The sequence below is a fragment of the Syngnathoides biaculeatus genome, chromosome 22 (assembly GCF_019802595.1).
Source record: "Syngnathoides biaculeatus isolate LvHL_M chromosome 22, ASM1980259v1, whole genome shotgun sequence".
NCBI lineage: Eukaryota > Metazoa > Chordata > Actinopteri > Syngnathiformes > Syngnathidae > Syngnathoides > Syngnathoides biaculeatus.
In genome coordinates this window covers 13,035,420-13,057,275 of record NC_084661.1, presented here as the reverse complement: position 1 = coordinate 13,057,275, position 21,856 = coordinate 13,035,420, and the positions used below count along the sequence as shown (strand labels likewise).

Sequence of the window (21,856 nt, the reverse complement as noted above, 5' to 3'; positions counted from 1 at the left end):
GGGTCAGTCGGAGGGGCTGTGGGAGTGGGAAAGAAGGCAGTGCGTTTTGGAATGGGGGGGGGCTCTTCAAACAGATAAGCCTCCCTATGAGGTCATTTCAATGAGAAAGCTGCTCCTTGCAATATCTTCGTACAGAAACAGGTGCCAGTATATGTTTGACGCATATTCTCAGGAGGATTTAGTTTGAGAATCTCGTGGAGGGATTTGTTTCTCAACACAGGGAAAATAACTCTGGGGAAACAAGAAAAATAGTTAGTTTTCTATCATGGGATGTAGGGTTCAACTATATTTCACTATTTGCTTTGCAGATTTTTAGCGTGTGTGGCTAAAACTTTGGCGTCTGTTATGATCCCTCCATTCCCTACTGCATAAGAACTTGTAAACTTGCAAGTTAATACAGCGTGTAATTTAATGGCTAGCTATGCCCCCGCCCCCCAGAAAACGCATCTTCCGTGGATACCACAGAAAAGGTCATTGCCGCAGATGAGGCCGCCCCGTCCCCCGGCTAAGAGGACTCCCCGGTTAGCTCGCGAGCTAGCTAGTGGCCGGTGTGACGGTCTGAGCGCTCCCCAGGTGCTGAAAAGTCTCGTTGTGATCAACGTGCAAGCACGTATATTTTGTAAACTTCCGGAGCATTCTGAAACATCCCCATCCATGCTTCAACATGTGGCATTCGAAAACTTGTCGCCGAGTGTTCATGTTCGCTATGGAGGTCTCAGGAAAAACGAGCACAGCGACTTTTGTTTTAACTTTTGTTTTAAGGTTAGGTTACGGTTAAGTTATAACGTATGTGAGCTCCCTCCATGGAGAAGAAGGGGAACTATGAGACCGGGGGATTTTCCAGTAAGCATCTGCGACGTACCCAGAATTCCCCTGTTAATAACGCAGGCGCATTCATCCCAAGGAGACTTTTCAGCACGGGGGGAGCGCTCAGACCGTCACACGGGGACCTCTCGCCACGATAACCTGTTGAAATGGATTCGAGCCACCGGAGGTTTAACCAAAAAATGCTTGATGGAGTGTCCATTGACATTTTTACCTTTTTTTTTTTTTTTACATTTTAGCCTACAACATTCAAGATTTAGATTTTTCTCGATTTTGAAGCCTGTTTTTATATACTTAAATATGTGATGTACTATTTTTGTTCATATTTAACATTTGGCAGTGTTGTTAGTAAGTCTGTCAAAAGACATTTTTACATTACAAGATGGTGAAGTGATGTTGCATAACTAAGCTAAAGTATGCGTATCAAAGTATTCTTTCCATTTAGGAATACATTTTGAGACTTTATAATAACTTTATAATCCATCATAGCCAGTCAGAAGGCTTTCAGATTTTTTTTGTTTTTGTTTTGTTTATTCATGAGGGATAAGTAGTGAATCCTTAAGTGATGGTTTAACGTTTGGAAAAGTGCTATTTTGAATAAGTACATCGAAGTACTGAAGTACGCCGCCTGACTTAATACTTGGTGGTTGTTCAATGGAGAATCACAGCATGGCGTATGCGCACGGGACAAAACGTTTGTTTACTTTAATTTTCTGCGCAAAGTCAAACTGGAACGTTGGCAACCGACTCAAGTGGATTAACATGTATTTGTGATTTTTTTTTTTTTTTTTTTGCCTGTTAAAATGATTTGGAAAATGAAAAAGACGGCGCGTACGAGTCTCTTTGCAACCTCATTTGTCTTCTGGGAACTTTGGCATTGTTGCGGCGTTTAGTAACTTCATGGGAAATAGATTTCAAAAAGATGTGCGCCTGACAATCATATTTCAAGCGGATTGAATAATTTGTTGTTAAAATGTGTTTTAGTACTTGACTTGGATCTGCGGTACTGACTTTCTTGACTCTCTCGGTTACATTTTTGTCATCAATAATGTCCAACTTTATTGCTTCTTCGAGCTGTCTGGGTTCTTGTTTGCAATTAGTATTTCTTTTTTTTTTTTTTTACTAAGAACAAGAACAAAACGAATTATTTTAGCTGCGCCCGAACGTCTCGGCAGTAAATCTAGCTGATTTATTTAGGAAGCCCAAATGGCTCAGTAGAGATGTATAAAGTTGTTGTACACTGTTAAAAACTACATTTAAGACCAAAGAATGTATTGCCACATCATCATCATATACTGTACGTAATAATGGTAATAATGATAGTAAAATATAAAAGAGCCAAATTTGAATTTATGAAAAATCAATTTGCCAAGTGATTTTTGTGCTCTGGATGACGACAATTAGTGTGCCATCACGTCGATGTTCTTCCTGGCCAGAAATTGGAAGACGCTCGGGGCACTGAGTGCAGCTGCGTTGTCATGGTGATCGTCTGGCCTACATTCAAAGAGAGAACTTCCATCCATTTTCTTAGTCGCTTATCCTCACGAGGGTCACGGGGAGTGCTGGAGCCTATCCCAGCTGTCAGGAGGCGGGGCACACGCTGAACTTGGTCGCCGCCCAATCGCAGGGCGCTTGGAGACAAAAGAGCCGCACTCACAATCACACCTATGGGCAATTTCGAGTCGGCAATTAATATTGCATGATTTTGGGATGTGGGAGGGCCCTAACCCTACTCAAAATATGTATTGCCCCATCTCAGGTAATTTTGTTCAGTTGTTGTTTAAAACTGTTGTTCTCTTGGTAAAAAGACACACCAGAAAGTTCTCTGATGGATTCCCCCCTACCCCCCCCCCTTTTTTTTTTTTTTTTGTTTCACAAGGTCGGAGTCTGGAATCTCGAAGTTTACCCATCGTCTCTCCCTCAAAGAACGTCCGGCCAAAGTGGAAAAGCCCACGCCGGAGCGAGCGCATTCCTACAGGCGACGCTCACTCAGTGTGGATTGGTAAGCGCCGAAGGCCTTTTGCTTCTCATCGCGACTTTCTTCCTTGCGTTCCCCGCCGTCAATCCTTCCGACTCTCCCCGCTCGTCGTCTAGCTTCTCCTCATTTATTGACCCATTCATGCTGCCGTAAGCTCGTCTGGCGTTCTCGCTGGACTTCCTGTTGTGTATTCTTGGCTCTTCCTTCAGGGCCTCTCTTTCCCCATTTGGGGGAAAACAACCTCACTTTCCTGCCCGGGCAGTCTTGGAGCTCAGTGGTTTCCAGGTTCTCATTGCCATTGGCAGAGGTGGCAAAAGTACTCGCAGAGGAGGAGAAACAATGATTTAACTACGTTATGAATGTAAAAATTTAAAGCTATAGATTCTGAAATGGCTTTTGATTATAAAAGTGCAGTTACAGAGAGAGCATATCCAGTATCATCAGAATAGCTACGGTATAAATACTAAACTGGCATCAGCGCTGTAGACTAGCCGGCGTTGGTTAGCATATCTTATTTGGAATGGAGCGTTCATATGATACTACATTGGTACAGAATTGGTTGGGGAGAGTGGAAAATTACAATCCCGTTTCAAGGTCCACTGTCATGAAATGCATGATTTTTAGTATGTTAGCCGGTATGGACCCATCTGTTTTTTTTTTCACCACAAAACGTGATTTTGACGTGTATGACATTTTGTAACTCCCGCTGTAAAAATCCTCTCGAGGGATTTGTTTTCGAGAAGAAACAGGAAGTGACGTACAGGGCAGGAATGCACTCAGACAGGCTTGTATGTTTCTATTAGTTTTACCTGCGGGAAGGTAGCGCGTTGTCCCTTCGTGTTAGCCAAAATGCCGGCTCGTTGCATTGCTGGATACTGATCAAACACTCAGGAGAATGGATTCGCTCTTCATATTTTTCCAAAAGACCCGGTTCCTTGTTAAAAATAGATTGCACGGGTGCAGAGGATGAGAGCTTCGTGGGTTCAAAATGACAGGTAGGTGTGTCGTAATCCGTAAATCAGGGGTGCTAAATGCGTCGATGTGCCATCACGGACAGAAGATGCAGCCAATATGGCGACCACTTGAATGTCGAATGAGACGGATGACGTGCTCTCCGCTCATATTTATTTTTTCATGTAGACATTGAAGTGAATAATGTTATGTTATTTTTCATTACAATATTTATTTTAGAATGTTTAAAGGCATGACACTTGACCTTTTAAAGGACATTTATTTCAAGTCATTTATGCACAGTACCCATTTTGACACCTTGGCGCAATGACCAAAAAAAATGCTGCTACTAGTAATTTTGAAGCTGACACAAGGCAACATTCTCGCCACGGACGGTTAATATTTTGCTTCTCCGAATCCGCTGCTGTCAATAAAGGCAAAAAGGAAACAAACCTATTTTGACAAAGTCGAGGAGCAAATACCGGGGCGAAAGCAATTTTACCTGAAAATGTGCTTCAGCGCAGTAACAAAATATTTGCACCTCCCACCGCTGCACCACGGGGACAAGAGTTGCTGTGAGAAACGAGTTTGCGGCTCGCGCAGGACTTACAGGTGCCGGGGTTCTCCCCGAGAGTCATGTAAGGACCCACTGACGGCTTGTGCGAGATCTTTTGTCGACCTTAGAGGACTCGCTGTGTGGTCTCGGGGTCTTCGATGTGTGGTCCATCAGTGGGATGGCGGCTTTAAGCGTACTTGCAGTGTGAGGTCCTTGACTCTTTAAGAGCTCAGTGTTTTTTGGGGTTTTTTTTTTTTTTTCTCCTCATATTGCCAGCGAGGGAGACCTGGCCTTTAAAGTTTTTCACTGTGATTGATGTGGTCTGCTTTTAATGAGACACCGCGGGTAGATTGGACACGCGGATTTACGAGCGAGACGGCGGGGGCTCTCGCGCGCGGACGGATTCCGGCTTTCTCTGGGGCGAGCCGGCGTTACCGGAGTGCGGCCGCTCTTTTTGCGACGGTATAAACAAGGACGAGGCGTCGGATGGCGAGTCGTACTACTGGGAGGTCAAACCGAGCGAGCCCGAACCGCTGAGTAGACCAGCGGCGCTTCCTTGGAATGCAAAAGTCACCAGCGTGGAATCTATTGAAAACCTCGATTTGAAAACCTCAGATGAATCAGGGGAATTGTTGTGCTTTTATACTACTTCCTGTCGACTACACTTTATTATTTGACTCATTATCGAAGAATGTGATACTATAATTGTAATATTTTATTTAGATCCATCCTTGTACCCAAGCACATAAAGCGCCCCACTGGAAACCCAGAGTCAGTAGTCGAACCTCGAAACTCGGAACCTGTGAGGCCGTTCCACTAATTTTCCTTTACTGATATTTTACTTTAAAAAAAACACACACATTTTAATAATTAAAATAATTGAACTCTTTGTGACTCCTTTTGGTGTGTGATGTAACCACCGGGAGGCGGTAATGGACAAACTGATGAAGAAGAGTTTCACAAGTACTGTGACTCAATAGGCTGTTTTTTTTTTGCAGAGGATAAAGAATATATGCCTGTGAGTTTTGTCAAGTTGTCCGCCTGCATGTGTTGCTGCACTATTTGTGTTCAAATATGTCCCCGAAATGGTTCTGACACTGCCAGGTAGCTGCTACTTGTTAGCCTTGTCTATCACATTTCCCATTATTTGGTAGGATGACGCTAACAACTCTTTAAGGCAAAGTTATGATGATGTTTTAAATGCGCAGGGTGTAATTTTCATTGTTTTATGATTAGGTTGAGAGTAAACTTCAAAGTCTGTGTCAACATTATCCAGAAAATACGTAATGTTCCACAAAAAAAAGACTTTAAACTTTAGTTCCATTCTGAAGCAAAATGAAAATTTTTTTTTTTTTTGATTGGTTAGATTTTTTGCTTGACTAATTTCTGACTTCTCAGAGAAACTAGGCATGATTTCTCAAATTTGGCCGCAGAACGATGAAGTCACTTCAATGTTCAAAGCGCTAACTTATTGTTATAGCGTTCGTCTCCTGACAGTTTATGACAAAGAATGAAATACATATTATGCTATACATAAAACGTACCGGCGGTCGACCGACTGGCAGCCCTCGGCAGTAAAACGGTCTCATGCGGCTCGACTTTTGGCGATAAATTTAGTGGCTCGTTGCCGTTTGTGCTGAGAGACAAACAGATTGTGACAGTTTGGAAGGATTTTGGGCCAAGAAAGCCGAGAAGCAATTTTGTAGTGTTCACACTGTCCATGAAGGCCACAGGAAAATATAATGCCAAAGTTATTGTTATTGGTAACATTAGCCGTTTGTGCTGTTTGTGGCTGAAGAAAAGCAATGACGGCTTTGAATATATTTGTGCATTATTTTCACACCGATGTGACCGTAAGTCAATAATCCATCCAATCAAGGTTGAATATCCGTATCCTCTCGCTGCGAGTTGCAGCTCTGCGATAAAATCAATGTAAGGAATCCATGACTAGCTGATATTTGGAATATTTTGATCCTGATCAAAACCAGAGTGTCCTCAAATCCAAGAACTGGACAGACGTGGATTTACTACTTCAGCACCACAGACAGTACCACCTATTTATTGATACATGAGTGGAAAAAACAAAGTGCCACCAGGCTACCACGGAAAAGCTATAATTTCCAGTATAAACGTGTATATCAAATATTTCCATATCAATGTGCAAATGTAATATTAAAACATAAACCTTTTGCTTACATGTTATAAATGAATTGTTCTCTCTCTCACTTTATCTGACACGTGAACGCACACACTTGTACACAGAGACAAATACATATTTAATTGTAAGTATAAAGGTAAAGTGCAGTTATCAATAAATCTGAATAATGTTAAGGCCTCATACTAGATCAGATGAAAAGACAAAAATGTATTTCAGTAGGGAAAAGAAAAACGTCAATTGGAGGAGTAGGTAAAAATATGAACGCATACTTTTTTTTTGTAATTTGTCATTTTCTGTATGAATCTGGAACACAAAGAAAAATGGCAGCTACTTCAAAATTGTGTTTTTCTACTTCGTGCTGAATCGACAAAGCATTTGAATCAAATTGCGACCTAAAAAAATCTAATAAACGTCAACCTAAATGTACTTAATAACAACCTTACTCAGTTGTAACTACCATGGTGAAAAAAAATCCAGATTGTTTGTTTTATCTGCATTTCAGGTCACCAATGATTTCTTGCTACTTTTCCACTTTCCTCTTTGGGATAAGTGAGAAAGACCCAATTATGAGATGGAACTTTTCCATTTGGGCACAATCGTCATCTTTCTTGGACGTCCGTTCGAAAAACAAAAGCAGATTGACGACGCGCGACTTGGAAGGAACGCGCATCGAGTTGGCGTTGTTTTTTTTGTGTGCGTTTGCCTGTTTGTATTTACAAAGGCTTTATCGTAGTCTGGAGGATAGGCCTCATCCGCGACGTAGCGCCCACCCCCCGCCACCTCCCTTCGTCGCTCTCCCCAGATAAACAGCCGTGGGACTTTTAAACATGGCGCCCGGCCGGCGTGCGACTGAGAGAACGGGCCAACTGGTGGCTCGGGTCCGTGGCCAGGGGTCACCTGTGCCCTTCTCTCCCTTCCGCGGCCGGGTGGGTGGCATATGGCGGGCTAGGCGGGGGGAACCCCCCCCTTTGGAGTGATACATCCACTCACACTGAGAGACACACAAGGCACTGGAGCCACCCAGGCTGGGCCCTCAATCGCCCGTGGGAGACACGGTGTCACCAAGCCTTTGACAGTGGAGGGGGGGGGGGGGGGTCCGTGTGGCCGTGTGTACTTTTGTGTACGTGTCTGTGTGAGATCCCTGCTCAGATGCCCCCCCCCCTTCCCCCGGCCCCTTTCCTGAGAACATCAGCACCGTGCCTTCGCCACGTCCCCACGGCGACTCCGCTGTCTCTGCCCGTCACAACGAAGAGATTTACCTCCGCTTGCAAACGCGCGCTAACGTGGAGCCAACAGGTGGCAAGCCTCGCTCAGCACAGCAGGCCCACCTCAAAGGTTAAACATGCAACGGATCGCCCTCTCTTTCGAGAAAACGAGTGAGCGAGGGAGGACAAGATAAAAAGAGTGATTAGTGGAGAGGGGGAATGAAGCGAGATGCGGGAATGTGCAACGCGCCCGTCCTCTCGTTTGCGCGTACGCGGCCTCCACGCTCGCAGTCTTTCACAGTTTGTTCCAGCGCGCCAATTATGCGCACGGCTCACACTTCAAAGCGAGTCGTGTACGAGTTAATGCCTACAAGGTTGTGTTACCCTTTTAATAAACTGTGACCGGCAGCAGATGCGATCCAAGATCAGCGCCGGCCGTTGCGGCACTCTTTTTAGCGTTTCGCGACAAACCGCGGGAAAAGTTCACTGTGCCGCGGTGCTACTGGGATAAAGATCCCGATGAGAGGTCACGCATTGGAACAGAACAGCCGGTTGTCAGCGGAGCTAAAAAGTTTAGGATACCGTCTTTAGGGGGATTGAAAACCATATTTTGGACCAAAAAAAGTCTATATGGATGGATATTATCTATACATGGATAAACATATAAAAATATGGAAACAATGTAGCCAAAAGAAAGTAATAGATTATCAGTCACCTGATTTAAACCCCATAGAGCATGCATTTTTCATTCTTTATTAGTTAATTCCCGGCCTACAGAGCGTACCTGGTTATAAGCCTCACCCAATAGATTTGTAAAGGAAATACCATTTGGTACATACACAGGCCCGAGCCGTGTAAAAGCCGCAAGCGTCCACATTGGAACCGACATTGAAACACGAGATATTTACAAAGAAAGACGGTACACAGAGATTTTAACGCTAGTCCCGGCGTGCTAACACTAACAGGGCCGGTTAAAAAAAAATAAATAAAAAACATACTGGTAAAAATCACTCAGACACTGCAGTAACACGCTAGCACAGCGCTAAAAGTCACTTCTTCGGCACCAATATTCCACCGGTTTCACTCTTACCTTTTCCGCTCGAGTGCCTAAACCTTGCAGCTGTTGAAAAAAAAAAAAATCCAAAAATGTTGAAATTGAAGTTGAAATTACGGTATAATAAAACACACGAGGTCTCCAGTAGCAGCACTCCCTCTCGTACGTTACCACTACTAAAAAGTTTAGAATACCATCTGGAGGGGGATTGAAAACCATATTTTGACAAAAAGTCTCTATAGATATTGGATATGATCTGTACATAGATAAACTTCCCAACAAAAGTATTGAAACTATACAGCCAAAGGAAAGCAATAGATTGTCAGTCATCCGTTTTAAACCCCATAGAGCATGCATTTTTCATTCTTTATGAGTTTAGTATATTAAACCAAACAAGATCTTTAGTAGCGGCAGCCCCTCTCGTACTACAACAACAAGCCATTATGACAAAACATGCCTTTAGCACCTAAAAACTCAAGAACAGACATTCATTGACTTTGACCGTACTTGAAATGTCATTTTGAACTGAGCTGGGCGATCCAGTTTCAATGCCGGTGTCATATTGGGCTGAATAATCCTGCCCAGAAGAGTTTGATCTAGCTGTAACTGGTCTAGACGAAATCAACAGGTACAGCACGTCTTCATTTTCAATTCAATTCAATTCACGATTGTTCAACAATGAATTCCACACGGTTGAAGCAGTTCCCAGCAATCCGCTTTTCCCTTTTGCGAGTGCGGCGCATCCGATCGGCACGGGATTGCTAATTGGCGTCGTGCATGCGGAACTAATTAATTGCATATTTGCGTCCTCGCGTCATGTCAAATACATACGCCGGCGTTGTGGAGAAGGCCAGGGGAAGCGTGCCCAACTTCAAGGGGATGACTGCAGGGATGAGCACTTGCTCTATGTCAAATATATCATTTCAATTAATTATATCGCCATCAAAAGCCATTTCTCCGTCTTGTTTTTTGGTGTTTTGAAATATAAATAATTTCCATCTGTATTTAAAAAAAAAAAAAAAAGAACATATGATTCAGATCCTGGTTTGGTCTTTGCAAATGGCTGGCAATGAGTTAATTCTCATAAATACGCATAATTCCCGTTAAGAGTTTCCAATTAGAAACGTTTCCAAAATTCACCATCTTGCATACCCGTGGAAATGTTCCATCTCTTTGCAAACACGCACACATGGACGTGCACACGCACACTTTGGAATCTTTCAAGGGGACTGCTTATCGGCTATTTCTTATTCAAACCCGGCCCATGTGAATGTTCCGGGCCAGTCGTCCAACTTTCCAGGTCCTTTCACCTTTACTTTTTTTCGAACGCACATGTGGCGAAGTCGTCCCCCCACGTAAAGACACCTCCGGGCGACGAAGTGAAAAGCCAAACCCCGAACGCGCACCCGACGCATCACCCCGCGTCAACGCGACCCCGAGAGATCGAAGCGAATCTGATTGTCTTGGCCGGGGGGCCCGCCGTGCGTTAAGCGAAACGCCGCATGCGCGCGCGAGGAAGCGGGGTGGTGGTGGGGGGCGGAGGCGGGGGCGGCGTTTTAATATCCAGCAAAATAAAATGAAAAAAAAAACGGGGGAGGCGTTTGTTGTGTTGCCATGCCGACCAAGCCGGGGAGACGTCGTAGGTCACCGTGTTGGCGCGGCCTCACGTCGCTTATAAGCCGATAAGAGCCAAACAGAGCGGACGCCTAAATGAAACCCGTAATAAAGCCCTCCATCCCTCCGTGCTCTCTCGTTCTTTCTCTGTGTTGTTGTGTGTGTGTGCGCGCGTGTGTGTGTGTGTCCAGAAGCCTGCCTGCTTCCAGCCTGTCTGGTGCCAAGACTCGGATTTCAGAATTTCCTTCTACAAGCCACATTTAGAGCGGCCCAGCGTGTGTGTATGTGTGTCAGTTTTGCAACGTTGTCTCCCGCGACCCGCCCACCCCGCTTTCGGTCGACTCCGACCTTCCAAAGCGCGACACGTTTGCCTTTCGGGCCTTCTCGAAAAAAAAGAAAGAAAGAAAAACCCCAGGGTTGAACATTTCGGGTAATCTTCGCTCGTAATCTTTCCATTCTTCGGCCGAAACGAAAATAAGCGCGAGGCGTCGGGCCGCCCCGGCCGGCGGAAAGTCGGTGCCGGGGATAATTTTAGCCAACGCCGTCATGTAATTCAATCAGAAAAATGAGGAATAACCCATTACTAATGTATATATAAACATTTTAACCGACGTTTAACCTGCCCCCCCCACTCCCCCGAGGCCTTTGCCAGGCACTTGGGGAGAAAAACATAAACATTTTTAATAGCATTTAGAAAAATATAGATTAAAAATTCCATCATGTCAAAACCATGATTGATGGAAATGTATGAATCAGGCCTGGAGGGGAAGATTTTTGAGTAAGCCTTAATTGAGCTTTTCTCTTTTAAAAAAAAAAAAAAAAAAAAAAGCACAAACTAATCACTGCACGGTCGCAGTAAACTTATTGCATGCTTCCGCCATATTTGTCTTAAAATGTGTTTTTCTCTGCTGCATAATAAATGCGATATGGCCGTTTGCCCAGTCCTAAAGTTTATTGCTGTTCCACTCCGGTCCTGCGGGAGGCAGTAATGTTGTCCGCTGCACGGTTTTCTTGCTGTGCTTGTGGAGAATGTGACCCATTTGATCGTAAAGGTGGAGGTACAGATACCTAGCTTGTACATCTGTTTTTTATTTTATTCATTTTTTGAAGACCTTGTTGGAGTTTTTAACCCTTAGCAACATTTACAAACACGTTACATGTTGCACGTGCATACAGCAAAGTTTACATTTTAGTTCAGCACTCTTCGTAACAGATTTTTGGTGGTGTGTTGCCATGGTATGAATATGAAACAAACGTACATGTCGGAAATGTAAGATTTGATTACCGGAATCGGAGCCGACTCTGCCCATGCTAATCCCCATCTAGCCTTGAGGCTAATGTTGGGCAAAGTCGAATCTGTTTTTGCTAAGAAACCCAATTTGTCAACTATTTCGGGTCATTAAGCAAACCAGTCTGTTTTATTTCTGCTTGTCTTCGCGCGATAGATGTTTGAATTGTCTCGGGATCGGAGTTGTTTATGACGAGCACCTGGTCGTCGTGTTGTTGCCTTTGCCACTGCATCCAAAATTTCTCTGTCCAACTTTTAAGCGATTATCTTAGCACATCTAAAGGAGATTGGAACATTTATCGTATAGGCGGCATGATCTAATGGTGTAGTGGTACACACGACTGTTTTTGCTACGGGCAGCGCGGGATCGATTCCCGCTCAGTGACTGTACCGATATCTGCCCTGTGACTGACGAGCAACCAGTTCAAGGTGTTTTCCACCCAAAGCTAGCTGGGATAGGCTCCAGCTTTCCCGCAACCCTTGTGAGGATAACCGGCTTGGAAAATGACATGATCTGTTTGGGGTTTTACCCCGCCCCCAAAAAATATAAGAAAACAAACGTGTTAGTCTTTCTGCTTCAAATCTAGTCCATCCTCCTGACCTCAAAGTTCAATTAGCAAGACAACCAAATACCAAATGCGTGATTTAAAAAAAATAAATAAAATCTATTAATACATTTTTATCTATTTCCACACTTTTATACATAGACAACATAGAAAACACGATTACCTCCTCCGTAGGGCCAACGATGCACGTCAGTTGTGTATGAAAACGAGACGGTCTTTTTACTTTTAATTTTTTCATTTTTTTCCCCTTTTTGCCCAACCCAAATGACTCGAGGACAGCCAATTTGAGTAATATTGATTTATTTATTTTATTGTATTTATTTATTTATTTTTCTGGCACCCGTCAGGGCGCCCTACGCATTTCGCAATGGAACTGCGGAATCGTCACGCCGGGCAGAGTTTTCCACTCGGCTGCCCGCGTTGACATGTTTTTGAGATAGCCCCTCTTTTGAGCCGTTAAGTACATACTTGTGGCTCCCTTTGAAAGTACTCCAGCAACTCTGCGATCCTTTAACCAGCTGCGGCATTTTATGTACGAGCTTTTCACATCATAATTGTGCAGATTGAATAAAGTGCGCGCACACACAATTGACCTCAACTGGATGCAACGTTGCATTCATCGCCTGGGGAGGAATTACGGAGTTTTGTCCGTTATGATCAATGTTTGAGTTCAGGGTTTTTGTTTTTTTTGTTTTTTTTGTCAGGGATGAGAATTTTGAGAATCTGTTTGCATTAAATTTGTTGTTCATAAAAACGTCAAGGTTCTGATTTCCGGCAGCATTTTGGCAGTATTTCGTCGCTATTTTCACTCTGATGTTAACATTTCATAGAGAAGCGTTCTGTTTATTAAGCATAGTTATAACTTATAGACTGACGTACGCAGATGTCATCGAGCGGTCTGCGCGTTTGCCGGTGTGGCGAAAGTCTCGGAGCGAAATGATGAAGATCGTGCCAGGGAAATTGATAAAAACCACGGGGTAAAAAAACTGTTTCAGATGGGCGTGGCTTGAAAAAAGTGTAACAGCGCAGATAGGAACGAAAAATGTCTAACCGATGACATAAAAAAGTGGACGATACGATCAATTATGGAAGCCGAGGAGCAAAAAAATATGCAGGAGCATAGCCAAACCAGTTTACATAAAGGTAAGTTAGATGTAAATTTTTTAAATATTATATACTTGAGAACTGATGTAAATTTCCCTCAGTCTACATTTTTACGTCTGAAGTTTTGCAAAATGATTTTGCTTGTTTGGACTCATATTTTAAGTTTTCAAAATGTTATGATTGGCCTGTATTTACACTGTTAGAAGTAGCCAGAGGTCACCATTTAACAGTGTAAATAAAATAAAATAACTTAAATTAACTTCATTAAAATATTAATAATGAATAAATAATTAATAATAATTAAAAATTTAAAAAAATTGTGCCAAAGGCAGACATTTTCAGTGTTTTTCCAAATTGGTCAAGTTTTCAAAATGTTAAGATTGACCTTTATTTACACAGTTAGAAGTAACCAGAAGTAACCATTTAACAGTGTAAATAAAATAAAAGAATTAACTTAAATTAACTTCAAGTATTAATAATGAATAAATAGTTAATAATAATTAAAAATAAAAAAAAAATTGTGCCAAAGGCAAGGCATTTTCAGTGTTTTTCCAAATTGATCATTCTCGTCCCCGTTTGATAGGTCAGGTCGGATAAAATAACAAAGCATCACAGAACGCAGAAGCTTCTAGAACAAAATGTCCCGTCAAGCCGGTCTCGTTGCTTTTACTTGCGTGAAGGGAAATGATATTCCCGTTTCGTTTGCAGGACGGAGCATCTCTTTGAAAGTACATCGGCACGCGCCCTCCTGGATGTCGTCGGCGAGTGATCGGGCCGCCGTCCTGCCGACAGGGGGGAGGGGGAAAAAAAAAGAAAAAGTCATCTGTTCCATCTCAGGCAAATAACAATAAGCCCGGGGCCGAATTCCGACGGGCTTTCTCTTTTGAAATGGGATACCGGCGCACGCATTACAAATATATCTCGTTTTATCTTCCGGGCCAGGCCCATGGAAAAATTATTCCGAATACCTGCCGCGCTTTATCCGGAAGGCCGGAATAGGTTCGGCCCGGCCGGGAACACGAGGATGTCTAAAATAAGTCCGTCTATTACGGGAGGGAGTGGAGATGGATGGGACAGAGCGGGAAGCGACAGGGATCGGCGGGTATTTTCGGTGTATCGGCCCCCCGTGAAAAAAGGGCTTGTTGCAAGGGCTCGGCGCTGCTTAAACGGCCACAAAGTGGACCGCTGTCAGCTGTCGTACGGCCCGCATGTGCAGCCCGAGTGTTTGTGTGGACTCGCACGTCCGTAGCCGAGCGGGAATATAAATAACATTTTTCCTACAGATGTTCTCTACTTGACAAATTTGCTCGTGGCCTGCTGGATACCTTTTGACACATGGCGCGATGGCCCGTCCTGACTCCGCTCCTTTATTTGACCTCCTTCCGCTTGCCCGACGGCCTTTTCGCAGCGGCTTGCCGGTTTTGCACTTGCGTCCCATCAAGTTGTCCCAAGTGATGGATGACGGTCGCGTTTTGTAATTTACAATGTATCGTGTGTATGCCTTGATGTGGGGATATGATCCCGTTACGCATAGCAACAGCAACAAAAAAAAGTCCAATTCCCAAGCAAGACCCAAGTTGTGTAATTGGGGACTTAAGTCTAACACGGGTCAAGTCATGTGACTCGAGTCCACCGTCGCTGGTACGGGCCTCTGGCTTAAATTGTAAATAAACAGACTTCCAGTAGACCTTAAAGCCAAAGTGTCACCCCTATAAACATTCTCAAATAGATATTGTAATGAAAACATTATTATAGCATTATTCACTTCAAAAATATGAGCAGAGAGCGCGTCATCCATGCGCAAAGTTACGGAAGTCTCATTCGACATTCAAGCGGTGGCCATATTGGCAGTATCTCCTGCCCGTGACGTCACCCCCCGGACATTCACCATTGAAAACACGCTGTGGCCCCTACTGTAGGACACGCCCCTTCAGACACGGAAGAGAACGTCTCACAACCGAGTGAAGCGACCGGGGCAATATTACCCTATCGTTTCGAGCCATATTTAGATGATATGCGGATCACGGCTACACCACCTCCCAGCCCGATCCACCTCCGCGCGGCGGTGATAAAAACGCCGCGGCCAAACCGCCTCCCTGTCTGATCCACTTCCGCGGCGGAGATGAGCCACCGGCCGCCCCGCGCCGCGACGAGCCACCCCGACTGAAGTTGTGTCGACAAGGCCGACAGCGATTCTCAAGGCCGGCTCGGCCACAAGGCCTGCGGAGGCCGTCCTCCAGCGGCTGCTGCACGGAAGCTTTCCGATGCACACATTTAGCACCCCTACTTACAGATTACACCCTCAAGACGTGCAATCCATTTTTCACGACGAAGCGGGTCTTTTGGAAAAGTATGAAGAGCGAATCCATCCTCCCGAGTGTTCGGGCAATATCCAGCAATGCAACGAGCCGGTATTTTGGCTAACACGAAGGAACAACGAGCTACCTCCCAGCACGTAAAACTGGTAGAAACAGACGAGACCGCTTCAGTGCGTTACTGCCCTTGTACGTCACTTCGTGCTTCTTCGCAAAAACAAATCCGTCGAGAGGATTTTCATGGAGTGACAAAAAGCCATACACGTCAAAATCATGTTTGGTGGTGGAAAAGACCAAAACGGCTTGGTCCATACCGGCTGCTGTTTTTTCCATTAATAAGATACTAAAAATCATGCAGTGGACCTTTAACGTTGTTTTCCTCTGTGACGTAAACCGGTAACAATGAACATTTTCAGATAGTTGCTTCAAATTTTTTTGCAACCTGCGGGGTTGAAAAACAAAGTACAAATGAACACGATATCAATACACAGTGAAGCGTTTGTCTTTTTAGAAAAACACAGAACAATTCCGTCATCACGCTTGCCAAGGGAGCTGTTGTAAGATTCAAGACTTTCTTCTATCTGGAGCTTTGGTGCGTTATGGACAGTCTTAAGATTCAGGACTGATGTTTCTCTTCTGTGGCTCCCGAAAGCTCTTTTTGGAGGATTTTGGGCTGTCGCCGACTGAGACCTCATATCTAGGACTCGTGTGTCTGTCGCGTAAATTCCGAAGCTTTTCTTTCCAAAGTCTCGGAGAGAACCGGTGTCTCCCCAGGGCCCCTCGGCTCAGTTCTACGTGACATCGGCTCGAAGGAATGTTTGAAATATTTGCTCTTTCCTGGACGTTGTCATGAGATTAATGTGCGCCTGTTGTGTAGATGTTTGTTGCTTCTTTTCAAAGTCTCCGAGCGAATTAGTTTATCCCCAGGACTTCTCACCCCAGTTTATGTGACATCGGCTTGACAGTGTTTAAAAGACGTGCGGCATGGAGTACGTGTCATTTACAGATGCAATTATCATCACTGGAACAGATTAATTTAAGGCCGATGAAGATGTGGAACATGAGACAGTTGGCCAGAGGGAGTAGGGGGGGCCGCCGGGAGATGAATGAGACCCGGCAAGGAACAGAAGGAGAGAAAGCTGTTGAAAGTTTCCACTTGAGGGCTTCATTTATCTCCCCGCCTCCCGTTCGGTGCGTGGGACCTATCGCGCGAGTCCCGTCACCGTCGCCTGCAGGCTCCTGCTGACACTTCCTTCAGCGGCCGAGTGTGCGCCGACACCACTGACCAGACGGCCGTCGACGGCGTTCTCACGGCGCACCGGAGACGGCGCGTAGTCGCCGAGACACGAGGGGCGCGGGGAGATGCTTTATCTGTTTGAGACACGCCAGAGGTGACGGTGAAGAGCGACACCGCAGACGTGACGACTAGGCTGCCGTCGCATATGTGCGAAGATGCATAAATACCCATAATGCAGTGTACAGATCAGTAATGGGACGGGGGGTTTTTTTGGTACTGTACGCTATCAGTCAAAAGGTTTGGACACACTTTGTTGTTCAACGGCGCTAAAAAAAGTGTCAAACTTTTGACGGGTAGTGAAAACATTTCCTGTATAAAGCAAAGTATACCTCAACTCTTTTGGGGTGTAGAAAGGGATGTGTGGCTAAAAATAAAAAAATTATAAATTTAGTAGTCAGTCCCGCATCCCGGACTTTGTAGCTGTCCATTGTGGTAAAGACGGAGCTAAGTCGAAAGGCGAAGCTCTCAATTTACCAGTCGATCTACGTTCCTACCCTCACCTGTGGGCATGAGCTGCGGGTCGTGACGGAAAGAACAAGATCCCAGATACGAGTCCTCCACAGAGATAGGGTGAGAAGTTCGGTCAACCGGGAGGGGCTCAGTGTCGAGCCGCTGCTCCTCCGCATTGAGAGGAGCCAGATGAAGTGGCTGGGGCATCTGATCCAGATACCTCCCGGACACCTCCCTGGTGAGGTGTTCCGGGCAAGTCCCAACCGGAAAGAGACCCCTGGGACGACCCAGGACGCGCCAGAGAGACTATGTCTCTCGGCTGGCTTGCTAACGCCTCGGGATCCCTCCGGAAGAGCTGGAAGAAGTGGCCGGGGAAAGGGAAGTCTGGGTATCCCTGCTGAAGCTACTTCACCCGCGACCCGACCCGGAAAAGCAGTAGAAAATGGATGGACAGACGGACGGATGGATGGATGGATGGATGGATGGATGGAGTCAGTCCCCATGACTAGGATGGTGGAAAAGGTGTATGGCAAGTTGTATAAGGTCAGAAGTTTGACTAGCGCCCAACAGTTTTTGCCATTTTCTCTTGTCGTTTCCAGCTAAAAAGTTTGACAGGCGCGATATAAATCTAAGTTATGATATACATTAAAAGTAAAAAAAAAAAAAAAATTGGCCAGGTATGAATCATTTCGGGTGGAACGGCACATGTTGTATCAATTTTAAAAAGGCTTCGGCGACCGATGTTTTATGCGGATATTTACTGCAATGTGAGTCATCCCCGTTTCTGTGTGGCAGCGGGTAGAAAACGAAAGATGCAATGTGGCGTTTAATGTAGCGCAAAGTCATCAAGCATCATAAATGTATTTTTTTTTTTCATCTTTTGTTCCCGCAGGGCCGAGTCCGCCAAGATGACGCAGCCCATGAGGGGGGACCAGGCCCACCAGCCGACCCCGGCCCGCAAGTCAGCCAGCTTGTCCTCGCCAAGCGCGGCTCGCCGCCTGTACCGCAACTTGTCTGGAAAGTTCCGCGTGAGCACCAACCCCTCCGCCTTGGAGGACGGCGCGGCGTCGGGCCGGGGAGGAGACAAGGAGCGGCAGCGCAAAACCGCCGTTGTAAGTCCGAGGCGAGCGTCGGGAAAAAATAATAAAGCACCAGAAACATTGTTGTCTAAAAATAGTCTGGGAATCAGGTACTGTACCAACATCACATGGTCCTGAGCGGGTCCTTTCTTTCGGCGCCAAACAACTTTAAACACTGTGGCTGTGTGATTTTTTTTTTTTTTTTTTTTTTTTTTACTGATACAACTCAGCAGTTTTCTCCTTGAACGCTCCACAAAGTGTCCTCGTGTCACAGTTCCAGAGCAATGAAGCGCTCTTCGAGGCCGTGGAGCACCAGGAGTTGGACTTGGTGCAGCTGCTGCTCTCCCAGTACAGCTTGGAGGAGCTGGACCTCAACACCCCGAACAGCGAAGGCCTCCTGCCCCTCGACATCGCCATCATGACCAACAACGTGCCCATGGCCAAGCTGTTGCTCCGCGCCGGCGCGAAAGAAAGCCCCCACTGTGAGTAGGGGAACACGCCGCACCTCTGCTCCCATCTGGCGACCTTAGCGCTGCGCAATGTTGATTTTTTTTTTTTTTTTTTTTTTTAACGAGAAGTCGATTTATAGCCAATCGCGTGTTTTGGCGTCAGCAAAACTTGCCGCCATGCATCAACCGTGTGAAAATATTTGATGCCAAATACGACTGGTACAATCAACACACATAAGCAGGGGTGTCCGGACTTTTTTACCCCAAGATCTACTTTTCAAGCAGCCAGCCTCTCGGGAACAACCGACAACGGGGGGGAGCTCCCAAACCGTTTTAAGGTTAATGTTATGTTGCCTCCTATATTTAAAATACAGAATTAGCTCTTTGTGCACCATATTGTCTGTGCTTTTATCCTGGATCCGGCGGTGCCAAGGTGGAATTTTAAAATGACACACCATCTGATCCTGCACTTTCTACTTTGGCTTCAGACCAGACCTTTCCCGCTCGGAAAAGAGAAAATCTCGTCCAGTTTAAGCACTTTTTCACATAGTCCGACAATCATTGCATCTTAAAACAGCATTTTTTTAAAACTTTATCCATTAATATCGAAAGTTAAACACAAGCAGCATGTGTAGCTCGTCTTTGCTCTACGTTGCCCAGACTGTGTTGCTAACTAAAGCACCAGCGGTGGTGGATGCTGTCATTATAAAACACATTGATGGCTCGCTCGCTCTCTCACAGCTTGTCTCCGTATGACTCTTATCTCATAAAGTTAGCATTTGACAATTTAGGCCGCTTTCCCCTTAATTGAGTCATTTCACATCCAGAAATTGGTTGGTTCTGCTTTAAATGATGGTTCAGAAAAGCGCTACTGACCTGCAGAGAACCCAGCGCTCAATACGTGAGAGCGACCATAGCAACCGTGTTAGAATTTCGAAAAAGGGAGGCGCTCGTGGAGCCCGATGCATTCACCGCGGTTTTGGCGCAACGCCGCACACGGCAGCTACCGGTTTTGTTTTCGCTTCGGCTGATGCCTTGTGGCAAAACAAAATCGGTCGCCATGGACGCACAGTGCCGCTTCTGGGCCCGACATCCGATCGCACAAAAGTAGCTGGCGGAGTTGCCCCGAGCAATGACTAATACATTCACTAACTCCATGACACCATGTCCTACCTTGTGTGTGTGTGTGTGTGTGTGTGTGTGCGTGCGTGCACGTATGTGTTGTGGCAGCAAAGGAGACGGATGAAAAGCGATGGCGTGGCGATAATCACGCCGCAGTGTTTGTTTACTTTGTTCGTAGGTCTCATCCAGACGCCTTGTAAAGGTGACTTGAATTTACAAACAGTGGACTGGAATGCGGGCGGCACGGTGATTCTGCTGGTAAAGCGTTGGCCCCACAGTTCCGAGGACCCGGGTTCGATCCCGATCCTAACCTAACCCTGCAACGTTAATTGGACACTCTAAATTGCTCTCAGGTGTGATTGTGAGTGGGGCTGTTTGTCTCGATGTGCCCTGCGATTGGCTGGCGACCAGTTCTGGGTGTGCCCCGCCTCCTGCCCGCTGACAGCTGGGATAGGCTCCAGCACTCCCCGCGACCCTCGTGAGGATGGGCGGCAAAAGAAAATGGATGGGATGGATGGACTGGAATGCGATGGTTGCTGAAAATCCCGTCTCCACACCATCAATGGGTGTCGTAGTCACAAAAGAACAACTGTATTACTTTGCCTTGAGATAAGAGTTTTATTCGTTCCGTGACCATGCTTGTAGCTCAAAACGATTGCATCTCAAATCATCTTTCCCCCGTTTCCGTCACCCTGTAGATGGTAATCGCGAGCATGTCAATGGTGTTTCCCACCCTGTTGATCATGGCCTGTCAAACTCAAGGCCCGGGGGCCAGATCTGGCCCGCCACATGATTTTAAGTGGCCCGTGAAGCCAAATCCGTCCATCCATCCATCCATTTTCTTTTGCCGCTTCTCCTCACGAGGGTCGCGGGGAGTGCTGGAGCCTATCCCAGGTTTCAACGGGGGGGAGGCGGGGCAGGGCACACCCTGAAATGGTCGCCAGCCAATTGCAGGGCACATAGAGACAAACAGCTTCACTCACAATCACACCTAGGGGCAATTTAGAGTGTCCAATTAATGTTGCATATTTTTGGGATGTGGGAGGAAAAAGGAGTGCCCGGAGAAAACCCACGCAGGCACGGGGGAGAACATGCAAACTCCACACAGGCGAGGCCGGGGTCGAACCCGGGTCCTCAGAACCGTGAGGCCAACGCTTTGCCAGCTGAGCCCACCGTGCCACCTGAAGCCCAATCTAGAGTGTCAATTTCCATGATTCTAGTAAAAATCTGTACGAAAATTTCAAATTGTCATGGATGAGAAATGATAAAGTTGAGATATTACAAGCATTTTTGTGTTAGCAAACGTGAATAGTTGAAAAACCACACTACCCTTGATTTCTGATTCCAAAATAGTTCATAAATTGAACTAAAGTGAATATATCTAAATATTTTCGATGGGCCTTTGAGGGGAAACCAGAACGAGTTTGACACCCCTGCTGAAGATGGTTATCATTAGCATGTCAATGGTGTTTTCCACCGTATTTTCGCATGAAGCTAGCGTGGGTCGACGTTTTTGTTGTAAATCCACTCAGTTTTAGTTTGACAGTACTTCAACTGGGAGTGGCCTTCAACAATTTAAAGCCTCTTCAGCCGAGTGATGTGAGACTATCACGAAAGGCTGAACGCACAAGTCCAAATGCAGTTTCAGCAGCAATCTCCGGCGATCCGAGAGTCGCTTTCCAAATCGGGATTTCGGAGCCTGCCTCCTCGGTAAGTCCTAGCTTGAACCCCGACCTTAAACCTCAACCCCAGCTGTTGCATCCGCGAGCAGAGTTGAATTGTGCACGGGGCCGGGGGAGGCGGGGGGTGGAATCAAAGCGAAAAACCGACCCCGCGGTGGAGACG

The 21,856-nt window shown here is 45.7% G+C and overlaps 1 protein-coding gene across 2 annotated transcripts in view; it reads left to right on the top strand.

Annotated features, from left to right (window-relative positions):
* The window catches only part of LOC133495846 (ankyrin repeat and fibronectin type-III domain-containing protein 1), a 134,064-nt gene that overhangs the window by 91,328 nt on the left and 20,880 nt on the right, over positions 1-21,856 (top strand). For both annotated transcript variants that reach the window (XM_061810864.1, XM_061810865.1), the window contains exons 6-8: positions 2,705-2,827; positions 18,254-18,473; positions 18,715-18,922. In XM_061810864.1, the coding sequence (XP_061666848.1) occupies positions 2,705-2,827; positions 18,254-18,473; positions 18,715-18,922 (551 nt within the window). The remainder of the gene's footprint in view (positions 1-2,704; positions 2,828-18,253; positions 18,474-18,714; positions 18,923-21,856) is intronic.